Here is a 27,789-nt window from a genome sequence, read left to right on the forward strand (position 1 = left end):
GACGTCGATTTACCTTGCAACTCAGCGCGGTAGTTTACAAAAGTTATAAAATTCAATAACACAGGCACGAACATGGGAGTGCGTCCTGCCTGTGTACTATACTATCACGCAAGTACTTATACCGTCACATCTTGAGTATATATAAAAGAAAATAGGAACAAAGGAAGGAAGAGAAAAAAAACAAACACGCATAGAACTACAAGCAAGCCAACACGACAAATGAAGTTTTACTCACGGTAAATAAGGTAGGTTAAAAGAATATACTGTATATTCACCCTTGTACTAAATGTGGAATAAAGTTATAGAATGCGTTCGAAAGACACAGTCAGTGCTGGTGCTAACCTGTAATAGGTGTTTCGCTTGCTTCGGCAAACTTCCATTCCAGTTCGAGCGTAGAGGACGACTTCGAGGTAACGAACAGCTGGGGCGCCGGAGGGGGATCTGCGGGCACACAGACAAGAAGCCATGCGACGCAAATCTCGCACCGTAATGACTGTAATGAGAGAGTTTTAAAGTGGATATGTGAAAACAACTGTGATAACACTGTACGTCAACATAAACTTTATGCGTTATATTTCCTAACATTCTTCTCATCTGTGCCACAACGACATGTGAGTCACATTTGCCACAAGTTGTCGAATAATGATGTATAGAGAAGTAAACGAAGCTCGCGAAAACCACTCATGTGAAGACGTATCGTTTAGCTTCTTCACTTAGATGGCAGAACTCTCGCTCGAAAAAAAAAGAACAAATAGAATGCGCATTTTTTCGTGACGTAATGCACCACTTGAAGCGTACACCGATGCCATTGCGAGCCGAAATTACAATGGGACATTGACCTTTCTACGCGCGCAGCGTAAAGGTGCTGTAGCTAAGTCAAAAACGAAAATGAGATTATGAGCACAAGGAATTTAGTAGGACAGAGGAATGTCCAGGAAGCTTTTTGTTACTACTTTTTTTTTTACTTGAAGGTCATAGTTACGTAACGAAGTGTGGTGCTTAGTTACAAGCATAATTTATAATGACCATCCGCGTGAACTTGCGATGACGAGATGCAAAAGACACCTAACAGAGAGAGAGACATACTATACTAAAGCGGCCGTCACTACTGCATTTCAAACCCGATGCAATAAGCCTGGTTGGCAAATGGTGAAATAACCACACTGAACATAACCAAAATTTGGCTATTCGTTCGCTGCTTGTTCTTCCTAAATTTTCTTCCTTTTCTCCTGGTTTTCACAGCGCTTACTGCATTGTTTAATACCGTGCTGGGTCTTTTTTCTTAAGTTCAAAGCGTATCAAGGCTGGGTCTCCTAGCAAGGTTCCGTAAGGCATCTGCAACGGCGATGAAATCAGCTTCACCACAAATCTGAGCCACTGGGACAGACATCAATTGCAACTACCTTTTGCAGCTGCATGTTTACACGTCACAGGCAGCAGACAGCTTCGCCTGACTTCTTTCACCTCGTTGCTGGTTTACGACTAATTTGCGCACCATAGGAGCGAGTGCTGTACGGCGGTGGCGAGGGACGAAAACAGTACTGCACTTATTTACACTGAGGATCACGGGGCGATGTTATTTCGAGGCACGACGGAAAGTTGGCACGATAGGCGCCGACTGCAGCACAAAGAGCTGTTCGCTGTGAAGACCTAACATATAAATAATCACATAAGAAGCAAAAATGGTGGTACGACACCTTCACAGGTGCCGTACTGTGAATACATCTTCATACAGAACAAATAAAAGTAATAAATTTAAATAAAGTATCGCTGTTTGACCAACTTCCCTTGGCTGTGGGTCCCGCGAAGGTGTATCACCGGATGAGGTGCCTCTACTCGTCACATCAACGTGTCTTCTGCAAAGCGACCCTGTCCACACACACATATTCCAGCGGCCTGCGCTGTTGGCTTTGCGCATTCCGATAACCTCGAGCTTCCCCAAGTGCCTCCTCCCACGAAGGTGCACGCTATGCGTTGACATATGCGTTAGTATACTTGTTTACTGTTGCACTCACCGAATTCGAGCGTCTGAACCGTGGCCTCTTCGGACAACGGGCCCGCACCCTTGTTGTTGAAGGCCTGCACTACCACGGCGTACTGGGTGTGCCTCCGCAGGCCGCGAATCTCGTACTCCTGCTCTTTCTTCTCGGCGCCCGCGCCGTGTTCGCTGTCGTCGAGCTTGACCGTTTGAAACTGGAACGTCTCCCTCGTGTTTATCGGTCTGTAGCCCACGTGAAAGCCCTTCAGCTTTCCGTGGTAAGTCGCCTGCAGCGGCGGCTGAAAGCATTGGAACGAAAGAAGGAAAACAGTCGTCACCATTCCCCTTTCATGGCTTTGATGATGCGTGGTTTGATCCGAACAGGCCTTGTTATTGGTCACGAGAATGGTTTTGACGATTTAGTGAAATCGGGGTGTTTTGACCACTGCTCGGAAAGTAAGCAGGGTCCCACAACGAGGAACAACATAGATAAATGCATAGCTTATTTGACTGCTTCACTCGGGGTGTTTGTTGTTAGCGTTACCTTATTGCGTCCAGTAATGAACGATAGAATGCAATAAAACTGTCGCGGCACTTTAATAGATTTGCTTTGCTACTCACCTTCCACCGCACGTGGATAGTCTTCGAGCTCGTTGCCGTGACTCTGATCTCGTACGGTGAACCGGACGGGGCTGAAAGCAAACAGATGAAGTGAACTTCCCGTCCCTGAAGATAGTCTGGGAAGAAAGGACGCGGTTGCCTATGGGCGGCTCTTCGGCCAGTCATCACCTGTGCTGACATCAGTGCTTTCTTTTTCACCTGTACGTGTATTTCCTAATTGTTCCCGTATTCCCTTTTCCATCCCCTTCCATTTCTTTCTCTTTTTCTTTTCACAAGCTACAAAGTATGACACTCCCTTTTGCATATATCATCTTCACATACTCCTCTTGCTAGAATAGTTGTCACTATTTGGTCTATTTGGCTCAGAATAATAGTACTCTTGATACACACTGCACGGAAAGAAATAAAACTAGCGACATTCTTGTATTTATCGTGTTGCGTCATTAAGTGACGTGGCGGCTAATGTATATGTACACACTTGTAAAATTAGGTAAATAAATGTAGATGTTATAACAATAAGCAAATGAAGCGCTGAAATATGATCTGGCTTCGAAGCATCATGATACGGCTTGGCACGCGCGTTTTTACTTAACTGTTGCATAATCAATCCCAACCACGTGAGCTTTCGCTGTACCCTTGAATTCATAAGCCTACTGTGTTCTAAAACGAAAGGGCAAGTTGTGTCGTAAACCGGAAAGGTATTATTGTCAGCAAATGAGCAAGCGCGTAATGATGCGTCATAATAGAACAAAACTGCGCAGTGTGAGGCTCAAGTTGAGTAGCGATACCTTCTTCGTCGGTGGAAACCCGCACTTCCTCGCTGGGACCGGATTTTCCGACTGCGTTTTCAGCCACAATTCGAAGAATGTAGGGCGTCCCGGGAGTGAGGCCAGTGAGTGTGGCGCGGTTGCTAGGTGTCCCGGTGCGCATGCTCATGGGCGCCGATGTCACCTTGTCTTTAAGGAAGAAAAGAAAGCAGCTTGCTTGAGCATCGCGGGCGAACAGAAGCCATGAACACACGCTGCACTAAACTGGGGCGACATTCTCATTCGGTCTCCGCAGGGTCAGTTTGTTTCATTCCCACAGCACAGCCTCTGAGATCGAGTGGTGCGCAGCCCGATCTCGGAGGCCATGATTGTAGGTTAAACCTAAGGCGCACTTGACTGGTCTTTCAGAGCGCCCTGAGAACACTCATGAAGTCGTGTGAGACATGAACTAAGCTTTACTGCGTGCACAAGAATGCTCTAACGACGATCATGAAGTCATATTGTTACTATGTACTAGACTCATTTAGTCTCGTAATACGATTTTTCCTAGAACCGTCAGAGTGCTCTGGAACGACCAGTCGAATTTGCCGCTGGTGCTTGCACTTATTTGTGAACCCTTTCCTGAAGCCTCTCTTGTGTCAAATGTGCCTCAGAGATGTGCAATCGCGCAAAATGTTACTCGATACTAGTTATACTACACTACTACACTACTACAGTTATACTACAGTAATATACTATACTACAAGTTATGTTACACGATACAAGTTAGGAACGCTGTCGCTCGTAGGCGCCGACGCATCCAGCGCTAGTCTCGCGAAATGTCGCCAACGCATTCGGTGTCGGCAAGCAACAGCGTTCCTGGCATGCCACAAACGCAGGCAGGCTAACCAAGGTTGGCGCAGTGCCAAGAACGCTGTTGCTTGCCGACGCCGAACGCGTTGGAGGCTAGCCGCTCGATATGATCAATCGGCCAGCTTCCCTGTGTCTTGAGCTTTGCGCGGCCTAGTGCAATCTTTCGCCTTTTTTGCCTGCCATATAATTAACGGAACAAAACAAAAAGGGGCGGGGGAGGGGAGAAAGGTCGCGAAGGTGTGCGTCGAAATCTACGTGGCAGCAGCCGTTCATTCGCTGAGTACATGCTAGTCGGCACAAATGCAGAGCTCCGCAACAAACACAAAGGCCTCAATAAGGCGCCTAGTGCTTTGCGTCTTGCTAGCAGAAGTTCGTCAACATGCGCACGAAGCGGCGGTTGCTGAGTAAGAACATGCACATCATCAGCACCGTGCACGTGCAAGGTATATAGACCTGCGAGGCCTTTCTCTCGCCGTTTTAATACAGCTTTTTATTGCGATAGCAATTATATGGACAATTCAACCGGATTTCTGCCGTCGGCGTCGCCGTCGCCGTCGTCGTCGCCATCGTCGTCGCCATCGCCATCGCCGTCGCCGTGAGGTTCCGTATAGATTCCAAGGGCGATAAAATCGTCGCCGTGCGCCGTATGCGCGAGTGAAAGCGCGCGGGGGTGGCGCGCTATCACGGAGAGCGAACGCATGGCGGAAAGCAAACGCGACCGTCGCGCTAAAGGCCGTGGGGGTATAAAGGGAGGGAGGTGGGGCGACGCTGTACTACGGCACCAAATGCGTATCTTGCAACCGTGCGTAAGGGGAACTGGTAACGCAATCTCCCACGCGAAAGCAAAAAAGCGGGAAGGCAGCGCGGGAGGGAGGGGGGGGGGGAGCAGCTTCTACTCTGCCAACAAATACGCTTGCACTGGCTGTGGCGGCGGTCGCCCGCACCGTCTCCTATCTCCACACGGCTCTGACATTTGTATGGGCTGTGCATTCGCCGCTCAGTTTCCGTTGAAGCGATTGACCGCACGATTCTTCGCCCGCTGCGGCGGCAGCGCTTGCTGCCAGTGTTTTGACAGTCGTTGTCTGCGGTCATTCAGTGTGATCTATTCATGTTTGCTTGTGCGCGATGACATCACGCTTGTCAATTCAGTTAGGAGGCGAATGTGTCCAAGTTTATGCAGCCGATAAAACTACTATCCCTACTCCGATTAGCTCTCTGCTAATTTGCTATCGCAATTGATGCTTCGCCTTTCTGGCGAAACGGCGACATTTTTTTTCATGCGGTAACGTTTAGTTGCACACCGCCCCATTGGAGCAATGGGCATCCTGTTAATGGGCTCGAAAGCAATATTTCGCGATAAGAATGCAAATGGGAGGCACGCCTTCCTTTCGTCTAATACACTTGCTCTGGCATATAGCCAACTAACGTGCTCTGATCAATGTTATTCACGTTGTGTCATCGACCAATAATGCAGCCTCTGATTGTTAGTATTGAACGGATGAGCGGAAAACGAGACAGTGAAATATAAATGCCGAAAATGAAAAGCTTTCGGATACATGTCACATACAGATGCTATTTACATCCCCTTAAAGATATGCGTATCGCACGACAATGTTCAAATTGACCACTCTAATATCATGTACAACAAGAACTTCTGAATTTGATGCCCTGGTTTGAATACTTGCTTTTGATATTAGTTTTCTTTTTTCATGGCTGTTACCAATAGTCAGTGAATGAAACGCAATTGCCCAAACGCAAGGCCCTAGGGGAATTCTACGGCCTGCAATGACATACTTAATTTTTTCCCCTTTACTATAGTCCTGCGTAGCAGGTGTGTGCGGGAGCTTGGACGACTCGCATGTTTCGCAGTATCACAAAGCGTAAAATGTATATTTTTTATTTTTTAGTATGCATACTAAAACATACCTACTCATATTTTTCGCGCATCATTCATTGCCAATTGTACGAAATACAGTCAAATCCACTCAAAGGTATCTGATATTATTTACAGATGCCGGCTGTCAGAACTATAAATAAAGGCTTCTGCTTAAAGTGGGCCTGTGTACTATGGCATGCCAATACCGGTGAAGCAAAGTTAATTCAATGAGTACTACCTGCCAAAAGAAGGCACAGACTGGCACAGAAAAGCATATGTATGGTACAATAGCTGTTACGAGTGAAAAAAAAAAAGTTGTCGCAGTTTCACCTGAAAGGCGAAGCATCAATTGCGATAGCAAATTTGTAGAGAGCTATACGGAGTAATGATAGTAGCTTTATCAGCTGTATAAACTTGGACATGCCGCAGCACCGGCAACACGCAGAACTGTTGTCGACGCCGTCGGCGTTTTGCCCGCGTTCGTACAAAATGCGTGCGGCGTTGGTGACTGTTGCCGGAGCCTCTGATATAAATAGGCACTTGGTGCCGCAGCTAAACGTCGTTCATGTCCGCGTATTTTGTGTCGTGCCATTCTTAAGCTTGTACTCTATGCCAGCTAGCCCAGCAGGGAGTTTTCAGCTTAACATTCTGGTGGGCTTCTATGCAACACGGCGAAAAATAGTGGCATGCGTTCTATTCCTTTGAAGCATAAGTTGAATAGTACTAGTGAACCACCTACCAGTTTCAGGCACGTAGAGGATTGTGTACCCTAAGATGGGACTGTTGCCCGTGTGCGGCTGCGTCCAATAGAGAGTTACGGATCGGCTTGTGACTTGGTCTATGTGAATGTCCCTTGGAGTCTCTGGAGTACCTGTTGTGGAAAGAGGACATTGAATTTTATAACCTGAGGCATGACGGAGTAAGTCGTATTTCTACTTTGTATATTTTCCATTTGCTTTGGTGAATTAAGCAATAGAAACATGAAAAGTACTACCCGACACTCGAGAAGCATGCGATACAAGGAATCGCCGTTACGGTGGCCGCAGTATCAGCGGATACAGAAAAGTACTCATGCACCGCCACTGTAGACTCTAACATATTTGAATATACGGTGCCAGGCCTTTGGTTACGATAAGGGAGAAAAGGCAGGAGAAGAATGGTTCTTTGCTCGTCGAAGCAGTGTAAGAAAATCTCTGTTGCACCGAGGGTAGGTCGTCTCCCAGCAGCACAATCTTTTTTGAAATCTCGGCAACTACTGAGCACTTGAAAAAAAAAAAAATAGAAAACCTGGCAGAAGCCATCTACGATGGTTGTCACAACAAAACTTAGCGAGAGTTATGCAAGAGTTCCGTGAGAGCTATGCAGCTATGATCGGCTTCGAATTCGACTGCTCAACTGTGAGAAACATCCCCGCATGCTTTTCCGTGTCAGGGTAATTCCCTTCATCCCTGAGATGCTGTTATTATCTTCCTGGAAACTGGATCTCTCAAGTGTGGGAAACCTGTCCGCGCGCATCCCGTGACGAGATAACCGCCTTCATCCCCGAGAAAGCGTCACCCCTCTACGCTCTGAGCAGACGCAAAGGCGAGCACCCAAAGGAGAAGGCACGAATGGGAAAAAGTCGTCGACTTGACAACCTGACAAAGGCGCTGACACTTCCACAAGTTCCCCGGGGAGACATCGGCTACTACAAGACCGCGAGGGGTTATTAAAGGCCGTCCTGGTCTCCTTGTTAGGCAGAATCGCTCAAGACTCGGATAGAGTCACAACCATGTACCAATGAAGTGAATACAATCTTTTCCGTTTTTCATCATCACGATGCCCTCCTCACCCGGTCGAGATCGTATCAACCGACAATGCTTCTCAGTCGGTTCTGTGGCGGAGTAAGGGTTCACGCTACCTTGGGGGCCAGTGATGGGGGCCATCTGTCACATGATTGTCCCTCCACCTTACAGAAGAGAGAGAGAGAGAAATAGAAACAGAGGAAAGGCAGGGATGTTAACCAAAAAAAAAAGAAGTTCGCTTTGCAAACCTAAACGAAAAAAAAAAAAAACTAGTGTGGTTGAGTAGTTGATCTAAAAACGCTCTTTCTCTAAATTTCCGTCGAAAGGACGCGGCAGTATTATGGTTACAAACTTATAGCTCGGCGATCGCGGTGGAGTGCTAGTATTAGTGAGCACCTCAGTCGAGCGGTGTCGCACAGGTGGAGTCGATAAAGAGGGTCGGGAGGAGACGTGGTTGTGGGAGGAATACGGCAAAAGGTGCTGATAACTTCACCTTGAACAATGAGTTGAATCGTGCGATCCTTCTTTCCGTAGGAGTTGGTAGCTTCACAGGCAAACACCCCAGAGTCTTCGCGACTCACGGACGGAATGAAAACCTTCGAAACTATTCCTTCAGCCGTGGTGTCCTCTTGAAGAACAAACCTAGAAGAAACGGTATACAGCCATATAAGTGTTCTATGCGAAAATTTAATTTCACCATCGAAACACGTACCGGACGCACACACACACTTCATCATCATCACCACAACTATGATAGCTTCAGTTTATTTCTTTCGTAAGTGGTATACATGCTTACATAAGCGTACAGAAGAATGTTCCAGAGCATGTAGCTGAAAGGGGACTTCCAGTCGCACTTTCTTTTCTGAATTATATTTTTATCGCACTGCATCAATCTTTATTCGAAATAGTCTTTTGTAATCTAACTCCCAATTCTGGATGTGTTTTTATAGGAGCATTCTCCTTCGTATTATCATTTATATTTATCTAGTTGCTACCTAGCCTGGTGTGAAAGCGGTCGTCATACGTTTACCCCGTCCATTATTCAACCACGTGAGCTTCAGTCATGACGTAGGCGAAAGCTTGCTGCCAGACACCAGCACAGCTGCGAGCTGGACTTATAGGGCGTTTCTGAAGTCGTGCAGTACAGCGGCCCTGCAAGCGACGATCTCAAGCGTGAATTTACGAAAATTACACGCACCGTGGTAGAGCGAGGTCTCCGAAAGGTTTTCTATCCTTGGACCAGGTGACCGTGAGCGGAGTTTCCCCGAACACCTCGCAGGAGATGGTGACGTCGTCCTTGGAGCGAACTGTCTTCGTCTCGAACTCCTCGTTGAAGTACGGAGGAACTGCGCTTTGAAAGAGACGAACACAAGCTGTCACGCGCCCTTGAGTCACCGGCTCCAGCGGGGCATAGAAGTACTGGCTCAAGTGCATACGCAATGACAAAATAAATCGAAAAAAGCAACAGTACTGACACACGTAAAAATTTATAGTGAAAAAAAAGAAGAAAAACGCAGAAAATGTGTGCAGTTTTCGTTACTTCTGTTTTATGTTACCTTGTTATTTCTGTCGTTGCACAAAAATAATCTATTTATTGCTTTTCTGTAACTTTCCGGTAAAATGATTGTTAGACAGTTTGAATGCAAGAAGAGAGTACCCTTTACTCGCCTCATGACTGCAGCTTTTATGAAGTGCGAAAGAGCTAAGTGCTGGGATGTGGGGTTAACAGATCATTCATGCACAGATAAGCAAGCTATATAGAACATATGAGCACCTGACAAGACGTCTGGCTCCAAGACACCCGACACTATGCGACGCATCCAAGTATCCACTCTACGAGTTTATGTAGCCATGCTCTGAACGTCATCACTCGCCCTGACATGCAAAAGTTCCCAAGCAGGCTTTCCCACAAAGCTAACTTTCCCTAACCAAAATGACCACGTTCCTGCTAGTAGCGTTGTTAAGGGACATGCATTTTGAAACCTTGAACGGTGGGGGGAACGGGTGCTGTCAGGAATGATGGATCTGACCACATGTTTGTATACTTCAATTACGATTCTAGCCCAAGGTCCGCCATCTTGGTTGCGTTAAAGAAGTTGTGTGGAGGAGCGCATTTGCAGGTTTTGCGTATCGTCTATTGGCTCGGGCGTGCGAGATCGTTCTACTTATACTTGCGTGGCTGGTGAAGCTGCATACAAATGTGAATTAAGGATAGTAAATAGGAGAAATCCAATTTCGCTCACAGTATTGATGATAAAATTTTCACTTAAAAATCAAGCAAAATTTTGTCTTTGAATATAAACAGGAAAAGTATTATTCTTAAATGAAATTATCTCCTCTTCTTCGATGGAAATAACTTTTCTGTAATAAAACTATAAATTTTCCTTTTTTGTTTTTTTTTCCTATTTACATTTTAGGTGTAGTGAAACCTTGTGAGTGACCCGTTCTTTTTTAACTACTAGTGCAAAGTGTGGCTGCGTCCCGTATATTTTTTAGGCGCGAACGTTTCGACACGGATGACGCTATTTTAAATCTTTCGAAGAAAGCAGCGATAAACAAGGAAGTAAGATACAGACAAAGGCATGTACCAATATATTTAAGTCCCGTGTTTCAGCGCTACTTTAATCGAAATGGCGAAGAAACTAGGCGCACTCTGCACCTTATTCTGGTTTAAATTTATTTTATCTATTTCTTTGCAAAAAAAAAAAACAAGAGACAAAAGAAAGGCAAGCACAATAGAATTTGCCATACACTCTAGATAAACGAAGTGCCACGAGATGTCTCCACCCAATCTACTCGTCCCCGCTATGCCCTATCATCACCGCAATACGCTTATAGATAACACGGATACGTCACTCTGATACTCCCTCATACACTGAGATGCGTACGTCGGTCATATATACTACGGCCGGCCATAATCGGCCGAGAGCTTTTACACTTCTCCCGACGGGATCAACCAAGAGCCACCAGCGGGTCGCGGGAGTGGTTTGGTCGAATGGACGCGTCGGCCATCGATCAATCAGTCTCACCGTTGACGTCGAGATAAGCGACGACCGACAGGGCCGGCCCGACCCCGTTGCTCGCTTCGCAGAGGTAGTGACCCTGGTCGTCGAGCGTCACCTCGGATATGACCAGGGATCCGTTCTCCAACACGTGCATGTGCGGGCTGCTCACGACGCTCCTGAACTCGGACACCTTCTCGTTCCTCTTGCCTGCGCAGTCGTAATCGAGAAAGATGAGAGAAGGACAAATGGGCGGCAGGGGGTATCAAATGAAAGCGCTCGGAAGTCACTTTAAGGAAGCCCGAAAAAGAGGCCGAACAATTCCATGTATTAATACATTTGTCTTTATACGAACGATTCGAAGAATCTCACGCTGCCGCCTTCCTCACACTGCTTTTCGTTTTTTTTTTCACACTGCAGACTATATCTGTCTCACTCAACCTCTTATTTGAACTCTCGTTATTGCGTACTCTCTCTCCTTTCCGAGTTTTTTTCTTCTTTATTTCGATTTGAGTCATTCACACGTTCACTATGTACAAAGTCGAATGAAATCTATATAGAAAATCGAATGGACGAAGTCTGTCAGGACGTGGGCAAAAGAAGCAAACAAAGCCTTTTAAAGTCGGTTAGCGGCAATTGAAAGTGATGAAAGCAATAACCCTTTGCGAAGGAAGTCGGCGAGCTCACACGTGACCTGCTCCTAGATGAACTTAGGTCATTGACACATACGATTGTGCACTACAGAGCCATTGTCAGCGTATAACGTCGGTATAATACTTGGCGTGAATGATCGCGGCACTGTTTTTTTTTACCTGCGGGGCACTGTATAGTTAGACTGATAAGTGAGATTGAAAACGTCATTGTAGATAATAAACAAACGGCGACGAAACGAGCACGCGTGCACATGCACACAGATATATACATGCATGCGCACACGCTATATGAGACGCTTCAACCACGGTCCAGGCGAATTATCGATGCTCAACTCCGCGTTTGCCACTGTCACTGCCAAAACGCGTACTTGTGCGAGCAAGGCTTCGAATGACCAACGAGATGCGCTACCATATTCCCGAGTGCAGAGGAAGGTCGTCACAAAGTCTTCTGTGGTGGAAAATGCGAACGAGAAAAAAACCTTAATTCTCTAAACTTGTACTTATATTTAGCTGGCGGCGTGCACAAATGCGCTGCTGCGAGCTAAGTTGTCTCATTTCGTCAATGCCTGACAGTTGCTGCAAAATGCAACACTCGCGATGGCGCTGCAAAAAAGAAAAAAAAAATCCCGGAGAAATTATTTGGTAAAATGCGGTGGGCCTAATAGCCTGCTGGTCGTGGATGCATAGGAAGTTCTAATTAAAAACTGGTCTCGCTTGCTCCCCAACGTTGTCCGCACCGAATACTTTCTGCAAGCTGGTCGCCACGAGCGATGCGACAGTCCGTAATTATGAATATGAATGGCTCATTGCCTTGCACCGGTTAACCATCGTGCGTGCTTGTTTTATGGTGTATACGTGTTCTCAGAGGGTACAGGCATCGCGGGCATAAAATCAACCATGGTTTTGAAGTACTTGATTTCTCATTCATAGCTTGAATTTAACTGACTGTGAACAGTAGTACAATATGAAGGCTGCAACAGATCGTGTCGCAAACATGCATTCTGTTCGGACCGAGAACGACTTACGACGAAGGCAAAAGTAGAGATAACGCGTAATGAAACCTTACTTGAAGTTCCGCGAAGCATTCGAATGAGTGAAACAATAACGAAAACTTCGTCAATATAACTGCATAAGTGCGAGGCGAGCTTGAGCGAAACACGCATTTTCTAGTTCTCATTAGCGTAACGACCATCGTTTGCGTGTAGGGTGTTTTGTCCTTGATATGAAGCGATTAAAGCAGAAAAGCCAAGCCCGTATAGCAGGCGGCACTGTTGAAAGCTTCGTCACGTAACCAAGCATAAACTAAGTGCCGGCAAAATTACCATGACGTCATAAACAATTAGTTTGAGCGCTGACACATTTATCTCTATGTGTTTTAATTATAGAGATTAGGGTTTACATGTGCTGAAAAAAAAAAGCGCAAGTTCTTCCAAACTACGTTGAAACATGCTTGAAAGGAGCGCGTTTGTTAATTGATATGCAGTTTTGCATATGCCAACTCAAATGATTGCCGAGTTAAAACTACGAGACCCGTGGTGCGGACCAACGTTTCATTTTTATTTAGTTTTCTTTGAGAGGAGAAAGAAATCACAAGAAATTGTGTAGGAGCAATCGATAATGATTGTGAGTGCAAGCGAACAACCGAACGCTTTCCGAAAGCTGTTTGCTTTAGCGCTTGAAGGTGTATAGTATTTGTTGCTTTGAGGACATCTGGGTAGCCTTTGTTGCTTCCTTGAATAATTTCCTAGGGAACAAAGGCGTTAACCAGTACATGTGTACCAGTTAGGCCCTCTGGAGCAGACTGCTAATTTTAGTTGGTAAAATAGACAACACAAGTTAAAATACCCTATAAATATTTAGAGCTCTCCATGGCACCAATTTTACTGAACAGTTAGAGTGTTTGACAAAATGAATTTTACTGCGAACTACAAGAAAGCTAAATACACGAGCACGACACTTTCGTTATAGTTGAACTTATGAAGAACTGGTACTATACTAAACTGCTGGACAAAATACTTTTTTTTGGCTAACATGGATGTCAAAAATGCATGACCGGAAGGTTTCTATGTCTTGAAAACACTGTAACCACAGCCAGAAAAAAAAGATATTGGAGGACGCTTAAGCTTCGCCTTTAAGAGTGGAACGCGATAGCGTTATCGGGTTCCGTTCGCATCACATTTTTCTTTATGAGTAGGCTTCACTGCAACACACAACGTGGAAAAGCCAGCTTACAAAGACCAAGCTTACATTGATCCCCTTAAAGTCGGCTTCACTTTTAAACACAAATGCATCGCTGAGAAGACATTTGTATACGGGCCATATAAGCCGTCTTATATCAAAATATGATGGCCCTAGCGCCTTATTTATTATTTTATTAATTGTTTGCTGTTGCCCCGACGCGCGCGCGTGTCCAAATTTAGAAAGGCTCACTTTTCAACATTCCCCTCAATGTTGCCTAGAACCAACGTACAGCCAAACACCATCAGAATTGCAGGACGCCTAAGCTTCGCTTAAGAGTGGAACGCGATAGCATTCAAAGATCCCTGGCTGCTTATCAGGCTTTTTTATCGTATATTAAAATTACAATCCAACGCTATCACGAATGTAGGTTGTGGTTAAGTCATACTTAACGATTTTTCTGACGGATTTTACTTTGAGAAGTTCAGATTTTGTTCACTAACGCCTTGCGCCACGCGGAGGGCTGGCCAGAGTGGTAGCGGTGGTTCGGGATGATGTGGTTCGGCATGATTATTTCTGCCAGACGCCGATGCTTAACGCCGACGCCGGATTTTCTGCGACACGGGGCCCCTAACCGCCCCAAAAGCACACACGCCCCCAAAGCTCTCTCGCGCGACAGCACCTGCCCTCACTCCTAGGCGCGTGCACAACGAATGTTCCCAAGGCATGCCTTCAAAGGAGCCATTGCTTATCTTCACAGCCGCCTGTACAGCCCTGGTTATTTATTGAAACTGAACAAAATTATTTACTTTACCACTGCAGGTGCTACGTCTAGATCTTACAAGTTTGGCAGAACTATGTTCGTATCGAAGGTACTTTAATGCTTTTAGGGTTAGCGACGAACGCACCTCTAAAATTGGTTGCTGGAGGGAACGCTCTTTTCGTATTGGAGGTGAAAGTCTGACCGCGAACAAAAACCAACAACCACGACAACGGGCGAAAGAGTCAACGAAATATATCCGCATGAAAAAAAAAATCACAGCATATCCACGGGGTGAATGATGATGAGTGGGCGAAGCTCCGGAGGGAATCATCGGATCTCCCGCTTAAGGGGACGCTAGCACAAACGCGTTAGAAACGTGCAGTACTCTCTAGTAAGGGGGAGCGGCCACAGCGTCTTACGCAGCCATTTACACATGCCGGAACGTGCACCGCGTTTGCCGATGCCATCACATGACTGCTGAGAGAGTATACCCCCCGTATTCATAAACGCTCCTCGACTTGAACTTGACTTGCCACCGCTTTGGGCAGCGCGTCCACAGCGTCTTACACCAGCTTCTTACACGGGCCGTAACGCGCTAGCACAAACGCGTTAGAAACGCGCTAGAAACGCGGCCTTTCGTTAATGTTGGGTATTTATTGCCATCGTGGTGCGTGTGTCCATGTCCGCTTCGTGGCGTAGTGGGCTAACGCCGCGCGCTCGGAAGCGAGGGGTCCCTGGTTCGATTCCGCGCTACGGACACAACTTCGGAATTTTTTTTCTCATTTTTCTCAGAGTGGTTACACACTACTACTACGACGACGGGGACGGAACGGGTGCCGATATAAGGAGCTTCGCCCCTAAAAAAAAAAAAAAAAATGTCATGCAAGCTGACATGAGCCGCTATTCTGGACATTCCGCCATTTTCTTCAAGGCGTGACGTAGGCGCGACGCTTAGAAAATGGCGCTCATGGCCCCGTTTTGCTTTCGTAACGTGACGCAAATTTGACGTTTCGCCTAAGAAACTGTAATGTAGGCATTGAACCTAGCGTGGTTGATAAAGCAAAACAGTTTTCCTCCCCAGTAAAAATAAAACAGCTAGCTCAACGCGTACGATTATTCCATCAAAATCGTTTCTCGCTTCCGTTGTCTGCATGCGCGCAGGATGTCGTCTGCTTCATTAGCTAGGATGCGTGTCCTCGGGAAACTGAATGAGTCATCGTATATTGGCGCCCACGCGCTTGCTTTCTAGCTTGAGACAACATACGCGACCTGCCAGTGGTGATCAGCGCATGCTCTAGGCCGCGTTATCGCTATCTCGTGATCCGCAAGTGACTGAGCCAGACTCGTCTGGCTGAGAAGCGGCCGAATATCATCGATAGCGTTGCGCGCGCCACAGGTATCCGCTTGCACGACGCAAGCGCCGGCACTGCCATCTCTTGTTCACTTCGCTGCTTACTCGCACCGCGAGAGGAACCTTCAAGACGCCGCCTTGCGTACATTTATTTTTATAAATTAAAAAGTCGCCATTCTCATAGCCTTTGATTACGCGAAAAGACATTAATATTGATTACAATACAAACGCAGTGGCGAAAAGTGCAAAAAGTCGCAAGCAGTTTGCTAGTTTCAACCAATATTATTTCAAATAAACGTGTTTTTAATAAAAATAATGGTTCAAAACACAAATGCCAACACCACCCGAGAGCGATGCAAATGCTATGAGCACGCGTTGTGAACAAAAGATTTTCATCGCCCCAAATGACAGGGAAAATGCGGCGATACGCATGCCTCTCCACTGTCATTGCATATGGCCGCTCATTACCATAATTCGCGTGGCTCGTCGCACCACAAATTATGGCGGAAAATCTCTGCAATGGCGGCCGAGCGCAACGTCACGCAACGTCAAATTGACGTTTATGAAACAGCCCTTCCTGTGACGCTCTTCACAGGATATTCCTTCAGCCAATCAGCAAGCTGACATGCCGGCTATCTCGGGACGCCACCACATATTCGCGAAATTGCAGATGCATTGCACGAGCTTCTGCACGCTGCCGTCCACTTTCTTTTTAAGCGCTAAAGTCGCAATAGAGGTGCCAAGGACCACAAAAAAGCATTAGTCGATAAAGTTTGCAGCTCCACGTCACGTTTTATCATTCTGACGAAAACGCAAAATTGCATTTAGCAAAACTTCCGTTCCCCGGCACAAATTTCAAAACACGTGACCTCCGGACAGCCAATGAGACAGCCAAGATGGCGGATAATGGCGGCCGTGCAGCCGCCATGCGTGTCCAGAATAGAGCCCATGAGCTTCAGCGCGATAATCACACGATTTGGAATGGGGGCGTTTCAAATGATGTGCACGTGAAGCTGCTGCCTTGCCGCCATCGTGGCAAAAAATCCGGCCGGGAATCGCAGAACTTGTATCCACAATACCCACCGTGGTGGCGCAGTGACTATGGTGTTCTGCTTCTGACCACAAGGTTTCGGGTTCCATTCCATACCGCGGCGGCCACATTTCCATGGAGGCTAATTGCAAAAACGCTCGAGCACTTATATTTAGGCACACGTTAAAGAACCCCAGGAGGTTAAACTTAATCCGGAGTCCAGACCCCTTCCGCTATGGAATCTCTCGTAAGCCTAGTATTGACGGGACGTCAAACTCAGTCAGTATTTATCGACATCCCTCGAAACTGTGTTTAACTGTGTTTAAAACGCCGATGCGTCAATAGCATGGTCGCCGCGTTCGAAAGAGACAGATACTCCATGAAATATGTGCGGCAGTTTGTTTTTCCTTCAGGTGAAAGGGTACTATGACAAAACTGGATGTCTACGTAATGACCTCACTCGTTCGACTATCGATTGTAGAGAGCCGGACAAGTGTTTTTCCTTGTTCTTTATTGCATTTACAAATATCTCACAGGCCTCTTACATCAGACCATTGAGTGGGGGATATCTGGTAATTTTTTCCGCTCAGCTTGCGATTATACCCAGCTATCACGCAGCACGATTTGAAAAAGAGGAAAGGCGTTACGCGAAGCAAATCTAGTGCGTATTGTTTCCAGTACAGTGGAATAGCCGCCAGTAGTTTTTTCGTTACTGAGATTTAATTAGATAATTGTAATTAATTATCTAACTCGAGAAGTACTGTCCTAATTATCAAAGTGTCAATGAGAAGATTGTAGAGCAACACGAAAAACTCCCGATACAGCTTTCTGTTGCTCAATACCTGCTACAAAAATGTGTTTTTCCGAGCGTGAAAGAAGCCCGCGAATACACGCAGAATTGCCGCGCGACAGGCCGCTCGAGTAATAATAATAATAATAATAATAATAATAATATAATAATAATAATAATAATAATAATAATAATAATAATAATAATAATAATAATAATAATAATAATAATAATAATAATAATAATAATAATAATAATAATAATAATAATAATAATAATGAGCACCTTTCAATTTCTTCGGGTTTTTCTTTATCCCACTGAGCTCCTTTATGGCACCCTTGCAGGAGACACCCCAGGGGAACAACTTTATTACCCTAGTACTCTTTCACATAGCAAGTGCGCACATGAAGCATCTGCATGTTTTACAAGTAAGCTGGTATATCCTTTTAGTGAAGTACAATGTGTTTCGTAATTGAGTAACTTGATTCAGATCATCGTACGTAGAAGACTGGCTCCGCGGTTTTCTCTAAAAGCAACTCAGTTTATTATTTTGCGACCTTTGAGTCGAAAGTGTCAAAATTGCCAGAAATTAGGTTACGGCTGTAAATGTTTAGCCGTCACACGCCGTACGTGCATAAGTTCAACTTCCTTAGCTCCTACTGATCACGAAAAAAACACGAGCTTTCGTTCGCTTTGATGCCATATAGTTCTCGAGGGTGTAGTAACACAAGAGCAACGGGAACTAAAGACAGCAATACTGCGCGGAAAAAGCTGGGGCGTCGCTTTCCGCCTTCCTCGCTCCGTCACTTTCGCTTTCTCCGATGCCTGACATGTACAAACTCTCACGGCCTATGCGTCTACGACGTGTGACGTGACCTAATGGCTTTGTTAGGAAGCAACAGCAACAGAAGCAAGAGAAAATGTGGCGAGCTTTGTTAGAAACAAGATAGAGCCAATATCGGTTCCGCATGCGTAGGAAGAAATTGTATGTTTCTCTTCAGGCAAATAACTGGAAGAGCACTAAGTGCTTAGCTGTGCTCGCTGCTGCATTTATTTTCCTATATTTCTGGTTCGCTGTCTAGCAAAAATAAAGATTGTGCATAGTTCCCCCCTCCCCCTCAAAAAACAAAAAAAAAAAAAACGAAAAAAAAGAAAAACGTTAACAGCAATGGGGAGAGGGCATGGAAGCGGAGAGGATGTTGAAGGCCAAACTTCACGTCTGCGCAGCCTCTATTATAACGCCTTTCGCGGTTTTGACTTAAGTGCAGTTCTTGCCTCCAAGCTATTACCTTCATTACATGTTGTTTTCTTGCAGTAGTACTCCCGCATTTTAGTGTAGGTGCGAAAAAAAATGTACTTGTGTATCTTCACATCTGACTTTCGCTTTTTTTTTCTCCTTCTTCGTCTACCTAACGCCTTACGTCTTTTAAAGCTGAATAGACTCCTCTGAAACTATAAACGGAATTCGCGCTAAAATTCTCGTCCACAGGTTTGTTAGTGTTCAAAGGCGTGAAGAGCACAATTTTCGTACGAGGTTGGGTCGGTCAGAATGGTTATGGGCGAATAACTGAGAGGCGGCACTTGTACGCTTGCTTGTCCCAGTCTGGGTTCCTTTGTTCTAGTTTCACGTGAGTCAATATATATATATATATATATATATATATATATATATATATATATATATATACCATACTATAGCTCGCAATGCTTCGAACACGCTGAAATAGACTGACATTCTTCTACTTTTGTGAGGCCAAGGTATTATTCAGAGTGAGCGGCATTATAGAGGCTACATAATGACTTCGCTCTGAATAGACCAATGCTAATGGATACATATGTGATCGCTTCAGCTTCCTTAACTATTGATTCTGTATATTTACTTCATTCCTAATACTTGATTTCTAAGGAAATTCAACCGAAGAAAATTGTTAAGTTGTTATTCGGATTTCCCAAGGAATTGCTCTTAAAAAATGCTAGGACACCGGCACTGGTTACTCTGTGTGCAGAAAAACAGGCGTGGCTTTCACATACAGTTCACAGAAAATTAATGTGTGCATGTGCTTCCTTCCGGGACGCACATGCATACATTCCAGGACGCACATGCATCACTCGAATATTCGCTAAGCTTGAGCAATTACGTGAACTGCGGAACCTTTTCTTATGTGTCGTGACTATAACAGACTGTTCTAAATAGCGCCGTTTATTGTGAAACATCTGGACTCACAAATACTTTGAAATACGAGCAATATTTGAAGAAAATTACTCTAATTGCCTTTTCATAAAAAAAAAGACACACGGGTAGAATTTCCGCGCAGTCTGCTTCATGCTCAACAAAGCTGGCAGTTACATGACGAACTAGAGGCACCAGGCCCTCCATACGTTGTGTCTTGGCAGTGTAGTTGGACAGGGGCCTGTTTCAGTCCTTGAAAAGAAGGCTTTTATTAAAGCCGAAATATCTGTTTGCAGTTCGGTCATGAATTTGAAGTGCTAGTGAGTGTTAGAAACACGAGTCGCATCTTTTTTTTTTTTTTATTCACTCATTGCTGTGCAATAAACAACTTAAACGTGAGAAAGTATGTCATTGATATGCTGAAAATACCACAAATGGCAAGGCTAAATCTAAATGACTAAGTAATATCAGAAAAAAAATTCGACATGAAAGAATATAGATCGAAGAAAAATATAAAGGACCAAAACAAGAAACTATGAAGTAATTTAAGCGTAGGCTATTATTGCAGGTTAAAAGCAGGCACCATTTTGAAACACAGTCAAAACGAACAAAGCTTTTCGTTCATTCATTGTACATTTGTGCATCGACATAACATGAAATAGAGCACCTGCGAGAGGGATTGTTCTAACCTCTCTATATTGTTGCCATCTCCGGAAAAGTATACCTGTTTAGGTGAATTTAGCGCTTTTCTAACTAACGTATTGCTGGCGCGCAGCGCTGTGTGCGCCTTCTCTCCGTGTCCTAGACCCCTCTTGGCGCTCGTCAACTCAACATGTTCAACAAGAACGCCCAAGTTCTAACGGGTCCCTACGTTGAGGTACAATAAATCTTCTTAAGTATAAGCGCCCAGTTCATGTTATCCTATCAATGACCTTGCATCTGAGCAACGCCGTCATATCGCAGAGGCAGTGAGGTAACGCTAGGTTCACGCTGCCACCGCGCGATTTACTGCGCGCTGCTGCCTTATGCGGTGGTGGATTGCGGAGAGCTTGACGTATTACTCAGCGGGCAACGACAAGAATAAGGTGGCGAAGGTTACGCCACGGAACAGTGCCAGGTTGTCCGCAGCCTCACTTGGTTGGGAAGAAAGGGAGGGGGGGGGAGGGGGCGAGAGTAAGAAAAGCGATGTGTGGTGGGCCTGGGGAGAAAGGGCGGAGCGCAACAGCTCACCGTAGGCCACTTTCCAGCGGTGCACGGGCAGAGGGTTCCCGTCGGCCTCGCAATCGAACACCGTGCGCTGTCCCCTGGTGGAGGATTGATCACTCGGCTGCTTCATCCATCTCGGCGACGCTGCCAGGGTCGTTCGCAGTGTTTCCGCACGTCGCAGGCAGCAAAGAAAAAGTGGGAGAGAGAGAGAGAGAGAGAGAGAGAGAGCACACAGGTCAAGGCGTGAAACGCAGGAGGAAAGGAAGAATCAAGGAGCTCAGTTTTAGAGACAAAGATTAAGTAAGAGAGATAGAGAAATAGGCACGCAGGAGAAAGTGGGTCTGTCTGTCTGCAATAACGAAGAAGAGAGAGAGATAAAAAAGAAAATTCGCCAGATAAAGGCGCGAAAAATACGCGGAATCAACACGAGGTCCGTAAGCGGTAGTCGGCGGCTCAGAGCAAACGCTCGGGCAGCGGCAGTTCGGAGGCCACGAGATAACGGCGATGAGCCGAAGAAGAAAGAACGGGTGGCGGTGTAAAGAAGGAAGAGAGAATCATCGTTCGTAGTATAGTGACGCGGCGTATATAGGAGCTGGCTGCCGTCACCGTATCTCGGAGTCGGCCGGGCCGGGAGGGGGTTGGCAAAGGTCAGTGAAGATGAGCGAGCTTCGGTAGGGCATTATGGCAGCAGGCATTAAGGGCGCGAGGAACGGACTTCTCCCGCCACCCACTGTAGTAGAGCGGCCACTACTGCAAGCCCAGCCGAGATGCGACGGGGTGGTTCCCGAGCGGAGAAAAAGCGGGCGGCCTACCACCCCGGAGAAGAAAAAGTGACCATTGTGCTGCTCGCGGGAATCTCTGTCGACTCGCTCTGTTCTCTTTCCTTACAGATGGTACGAGAATCGAAGACGGTCTCCTTCGACAAAGAAGCGCGCGAGTGCGCTCCGAGAACCGATTTAGGGATGGGAAGCTAGGATTGCGTTGGAAGCGAGGGCAGGCTAGGTGGGTGAGCTGGAGGGAGGGTTGAGGGGCGCTGTTGATGCTGGATTGAAGAAAGGAACGCGCGGATCGGACGTCTAGATCGAGAAGAGCCCGTTAACGGGTTTCGCTGAGACAAGGCTATAGACGGTAAATCCCGTTGCGTGAGTGCGTGTGCCTCGCCTCTCTTGTCTTTTGTTTTCTCGTCAGAGGACACGACTGATTGCTGACTGAGTTGGTCCATTGGGAAGGCCCACTTATTTCCGTCGCTTTCCGTGGTCCGTATTGACACAGTTATAAACGTAGGCGCGAGTTCATTCTCTTTTCTTTTTCTAGTGATCTATTACAAGTGGTCTTTTGAGCAGCCTTGCGTGGACGCATCTCAACGGGTTTTATCGAATCAATGATGCATACCGGTTAACTGCGTTCCCAAGCAGTTTTACAGCTGGAAGTGGGACCAGGAAAAATGAAAACACTTGATCTATGGCCCGCATGTTTTTACGTGCGCAATGGCGCAATTGATAATACCCACGATAATTGTGAACCGACTCTCTGCTCTTTACTCATATATACTAGCAGTCACAACAAGTGATAATTACTTATTTTTTTTGTTGTAAGCACGGAGCCCAACAAACATGCTAAACAGAAGTGAGCCTGAAAGGGGCTGCAGCTTGAGGTAGGCCAGCTAAATGCAAATCTGGTGTTGAAGGAACACTTCATCAGACTAAACTGACTTATGGTGCTATAACGTGAAGCTATATTCCAAACTGTTTCTGTCCCATTTCTGCAATCAGCCCTCCACGATTGGTCAACATTTTTTTCGGGCCACTCCCACTTAACCTGTCTATCACGCGACGTCACGAAAACCAAAAAAAACTCTCCATCTGATATGACGTGTACACACAGATTATGCATGATTAAACCAAACGAAATAAAATTTATTATTTCCGATTCTACGCCTTTTTGCCATTAGGCTTCCGCTATTGGTCAAAAGTTTACGGGCTACGCCCACTTCGCCTTTCGGTCACGCGACATCACGAAAACCGTGAGCATTCGCCACGTCGAAGTGACGTGTACACATTAATTGCTATTTATCGAATGTCCGGAGACTGCCCCGTTCCGAAAGGAATAGAAGATGGCAGCCTGCCGATCGCTCTGCCACTGACTACTCGGAGCTGCCTGGGAGAATGGATTTATTTGCGCATAATAAAATTTTTCGACTGGCTGTATAACCTTGTCGAATCCTTTCGAAACGTATACGACATCGCTCTTCCAAGTGTTCTTCACTGAGGATCCAATTTATCAGGATTTTTAGTCTTCCGTTAATTGCCGCCGCCGTGATTTTTGACCAGCCACCGCAAGCTATAAGCAAGGGGAAGAAGACCAATCGCAGACGCCTGGACCAACCTCGATCCTCACCCGGTTATCTATACTAGTTCGGCTTCACGGAAACACTCTTCAGTTTGCGTGCTCCTGGTCTCTGTCAACGAATTAAATAAGGAAAACATGTCAAGGTAGGCAATGCCAGTACCTTTGATAGCAAACAGAAGTGACCTCCTATACACGAGCATAGCATTTGATTGGGCTGTTCAAACAACGCTGCTGGTCACCGCCCAATGCTTGCGTCGGCGGTTACGTAATCTACAGGGGAACAGCGCAAAAAACACTAAAGACAAGAAGGGAGGCACACACCTGCGCCTGTCGAGTATGTACCGACTAGCCCAAGCCTCTACGGTACGTCCCTTACAAAAATGCCTATTAACATTATTTAGAACTCCTACCAACTTTCTATTTACTTTACTGACATTCTATTTAGATTTACATTCTAGTAACATTTGTTCATAGAGTGTCAAAATACGTCTTTCTTACTTTTGTATAAAGAATATTTTAAATACACAATTAATAGACTTCCTTCTTACTTTTGTGTAAAGAATGTTTTAAATACACCGTTAACAGACTTCATTCTTACTTTTGTATACAGAATGTTTTAAACACACCGTTAATGCCACGTACACACTAGCGGCAAAACGCGCGCGGCGCGCCGCGAAAGCAGCCGCGAAACGGGTTTTTCTTGCCGCGGCATGGATCGCTCCTGGACCGATTTTTTGCGGTTTGCCGCGTGCCGCGGATGAAGGAGACCAATGAGAGCGGCCCGCTTCCGTGACGTGCGCGCGGGAAACTGGTGCCATGCGGACCCACCCGACCGCTTGTTTCTCGTTTCGCACTATCATCTGCACGCGTCAGCTCCCGGATAGTTCGAGAAGGGGAGAGGAGTCTAGTCTGTCACGTGATTGCCGCAGCGGCGCGCCGCCGGTTGGTGTGGCCGCCCTGCCACTGCTGCGTTTTGCCGCCGGCGGCGCGCCGCGCGCGTTTTGTCGCTAGTGTGTACGTGCCATAACAAGCTTCCTTCTTACTTTTGTGTAAAGAACATTTGTTCATATACCATTAAAAGACTTCCTACTTACTTTTGTGTAAAGAATATTTTAAATACACCGTTAACATACGTTCTTCCAACTTTCGTCTAAATAACATCTCTAATACTCCGTCAAAGGCTTATTACTTTTGTGTAAAGAATGTCTTACTATACACCATCAAAATAGTTATTTTTCCGTAGGACATGTATCTTCAGTACGTCAACAGCTCGTGCTGTTCGCCAAAAGAAAAAAAAAAGTTTAGAATGGGAAGTAACTTGAGAGATTTTTATAAATTTGTCGAACACACATTAACGTGGATATTTAACATAGTCAGGAATGAAGCTCTTCGTTTTAAATCGCAGTTCCAATCCAAGTCGGCAGCGAATTGTTGACGGAGTGCTACTAAAATATTTAAAGAAGCACGTTAAACTGTTATTAGAACAAAATCTTTTAAAGGTTCGACTGGACTAAGTGAGCCTACGGAGACGTCAGAAACAGTTCGAGAAAATTAGCTTGCGCTACACGAAACGAACGGTGTGATGATAGCGGAGTACTATGCAGGAGCGCCAACTGCCAGTGCATAGTTTTACTTGAGATTTACACTCCTGGAGGGGTACGCCCTCGTCTTCTCTTCGCGTCATTCACTTTTTAATTCGAGCAATGAATCGACTATCCCAGACCAAGCTTTTGATCGGTTCTATCTATACCGACTTCTTTTAAGTAGCACAGGGGGAGGAAACCACTTCCTTGAGTGACGCTCGATACGACTCGATACGACTCGGCAGATGTCGTGTCTTACTCACCGCTAACGTCCATCCTCGCCGTGTAGTTGGCCGTTGCTATCCCCGAAGTGGCCTTGCAGCTGTAGTTTCCCGAATGCCTCCTCGTCACGTTGTCCATAGTGAGTGACGAGGCGTAGTCACCCAGCCGTGTGATCTTGGCTTCCGGGTGGATGTCGCTTAAAGGGGCACCGTCCTTGAGCCAGTCGATGTCCATGGGCGACTCGCCGGACAGGACGCTGCATACCACGGTGGTCCGCATGCCTTCTTGGACATCCTTCATGAACAGGAATGGATTGATCACAGGCCTAGCTGCGGGAGAGCAAAAAAAGAAAAAAAAAGTAACAAAGGGGATGAACTTTTCCTGCGTAATTTAAAAACAGCGGAGCGCTAGCATTTCGTTCACGAGGGAAGAGGTGCCTCTTTAATTTTTAACACTTTTTGAGAGTAATCGTGCTTTCTGACTTGGCATGTGTTTGCTCTGACTGCGCTCATAGGGGCAGACAGGAGCAACATGAAATCAATGAATCCTTTCGAAACACAACTTTCACTAATTTAGTGCTAATGTTTGAATTTCGCATCCAAAGTCCGGTGCTGCTACGTCAGGGTGACGTCACTGACGTCAAATTTATCTTTATTTTTCCCGATTTCGGGATTCTTTTTGCTGTAGGATAAGTCGTCAAAACTTGCGAAGCTGACTCTTTAGTTGCTTTAGGACATAATAAACCTGTGTTTTACCGATGAACTACTCACTACACACGAGTAGAGACTCAAAACTCATGACGTCACGGCAAAATAGTGCGAAAACTTCATGGCGGCGTCGTCACCTGTCATTAGTTCTTGCTGGTTTTTAGTCTTACCAAGCCTCCGCTTACTGAGTTTACCCGCTGCGGTGGCTTAGCGGCTACGGTGTTGCGCTGCTAAGCACGAGGTCACGGGATCGAATCCCGGCCATGGCGGCCACATTTCGATGGGACCGAAATACAAGAACACCCGTGTCCCGTGCATTGGGGGAATGTTAGAGATCCCCCTGGTGGTCAAAATTAATCTGGAGTCCCCCACTACTGCGGGATTCACAATAAAATCGTGGTTTTGGCACCTAAAACCCCAGAATTCAATTCAACTCAATTCAACTGTAAGGGTTACATTTCTGGTACTCTACAAGCGTAAGTTACTAATGCAGCATTAATCAAGATGTCCCGCTCCATGTGAAAGTAGGCTATCAATTATTACTGTAACTATCGGAGGGGAATTTTTCGTCTTTTATTATTACGTAGGATTACTGATAAAACCCGAAAGATATGCGCACGCGGTGATTGAAATGATAGCTCGAGAAGCTAGTGACATGTTCAGTAGCATACGTGGTTACGTGTTCAGTTGTATAAACATTCAAAGAAGATACGTTATCACTTCATAAGATAAGAAATTGTCTAAGACAGCAGATCAAAAACAAATTCAGGTGACACCGAGAAGTTAATAACAGGATTGAAGGAAATAGCATTATTCTGTGAAGCTACACTACAATTTGACAACCGCAAACTAAGAGGACCCGAAAATGTGCAGGCACCTTTAACTGTATGTGAGAAATTCGGATAGATTGCGATTCGCAAATCAATCTGAAACCTATAGCTTATTTCACTACAACTGTTAGCTCATGGCAAATTTACGCTGCACAAAACTGAAATTAGCATTCGCCGTAGGCAATATTGCCTTTGGGCAAGTTGAGATTGCAGTTAATTGCTTCTCTATTAATAAAACCCCTCTCCTACTCCGCCCCCCCCCCCCCCCCGCCCTCGCTCTCTCTAAAAAATCTCCGCAAATTTCTCCGCAAAGTTCGGGAATTAATATCTCGAAACTGGCGTCATCCTGAGAAATAATTCCAAGTGGATCCGCCTTGCGAACTCCACGGCTACAATTTGTAAATTGCAATATGGGCCATCAGGTAATTAGTTAAAAACTAAATTAGGGGATTTTTGTTAATCATTCGATTATGCATTTCAAGTTTTTGTGCAAGTAATGTCCGCCTCCTCGAGTAGAACAGATCATGGACTAGAATTGTGCTGTCTGCCGCGGGCAACCTTTGTGAATTTTTGAACGTGTTCGCTGAAACACCATATATATATATATATATATATATATATATATATATATATAGCGCACAGCTATGGACGCCTTAAAGCAATTGGAATTCTGTTCAATATGACGTGACGCTGCACTTTCCGGCCAAAATTAAACGACGTGCGGGATCCAGAGCGCCGTCGTTAGGGAGTTCACTGGTCTTCGTACAACACCTGATTCATATAAAAAAAAAAGAAAACGAGCCAGAGAGAGAGAAAGACTAGTCGATCTCGAATGAAATGGGAACGAGCTCAGCGAACTTTATACCCACTCATATCGACGAAACCTAATTGCCAACAACAACTGCCCATCTTCGTAAGACAAACCAGTCAGTTCAGAGAAGTTTAGAAAGGAAGAAAGAAAGAGAGACAGAGTGAAAAGAAATACGAACATAATCGAGCGCACGATTTTGATATCCCACAGGAAACGAAGCCGCCGATCTCGTCGAGAACTCCCAACTTCGTCATTTTCCGGTAATT

At 45.7% G+C, this 27,789-nt stretch overlaps 1 protein-coding gene across 1 annotated transcript in view; it reads right to left on the reverse strand.

Annotated features, from left to right (window-relative positions):
- LOC119448719 (Down syndrome cell adhesion molecule-like protein Dscam2) overlaps positions 1-27,789 on the reverse strand; it is a 136,037-nt gene that overhangs the window by 19,322 nt on the left and 88,926 nt on the right. The window contains exons 7-16 of the mRNA XM_049666471.1: positions 25,217-25,504; positions 21,046-21,165; positions 10,908-11,090; positions 9,077-9,224; positions 8,372-8,520; positions 6,834-6,965; positions 3,388-3,555; positions 2,600-2,670; positions 2,016-2,277; positions 343-441 (exon numbers count right to left, since the gene is read on the reverse strand). Of these exons, the coding sequence (XP_049522428.1) occupies positions 343-441; positions 2,016-2,277; positions 2,600-2,670; positions 3,388-3,555; positions 6,834-6,965; positions 8,372-8,520; positions 9,077-9,224; positions 10,908-11,090; positions 21,046-21,165; positions 25,217-25,504 (1,620 nt within the window). The remainder of the gene's footprint in view (positions 1-342; positions 442-2,015; positions 2,278-2,599; positions 2,671-3,387; positions 3,556-6,833; positions 6,966-8,371; positions 8,521-9,076; positions 9,225-10,907; positions 11,091-21,045; positions 21,166-25,216; positions 25,505-27,789) is intronic.

The sequence above is a fragment of the Dermacentor silvarum genome, chromosome 4 (assembly GCF_013339745.2).
Source record: "Dermacentor silvarum isolate Dsil-2018 chromosome 4, BIME_Dsil_1.4, whole genome shotgun sequence".
Taxonomy (NCBI): Eukaryota; Metazoa; Arthropoda; class Arachnida; order Ixodida; family Ixodidae; genus Dermacentor; species Dermacentor silvarum.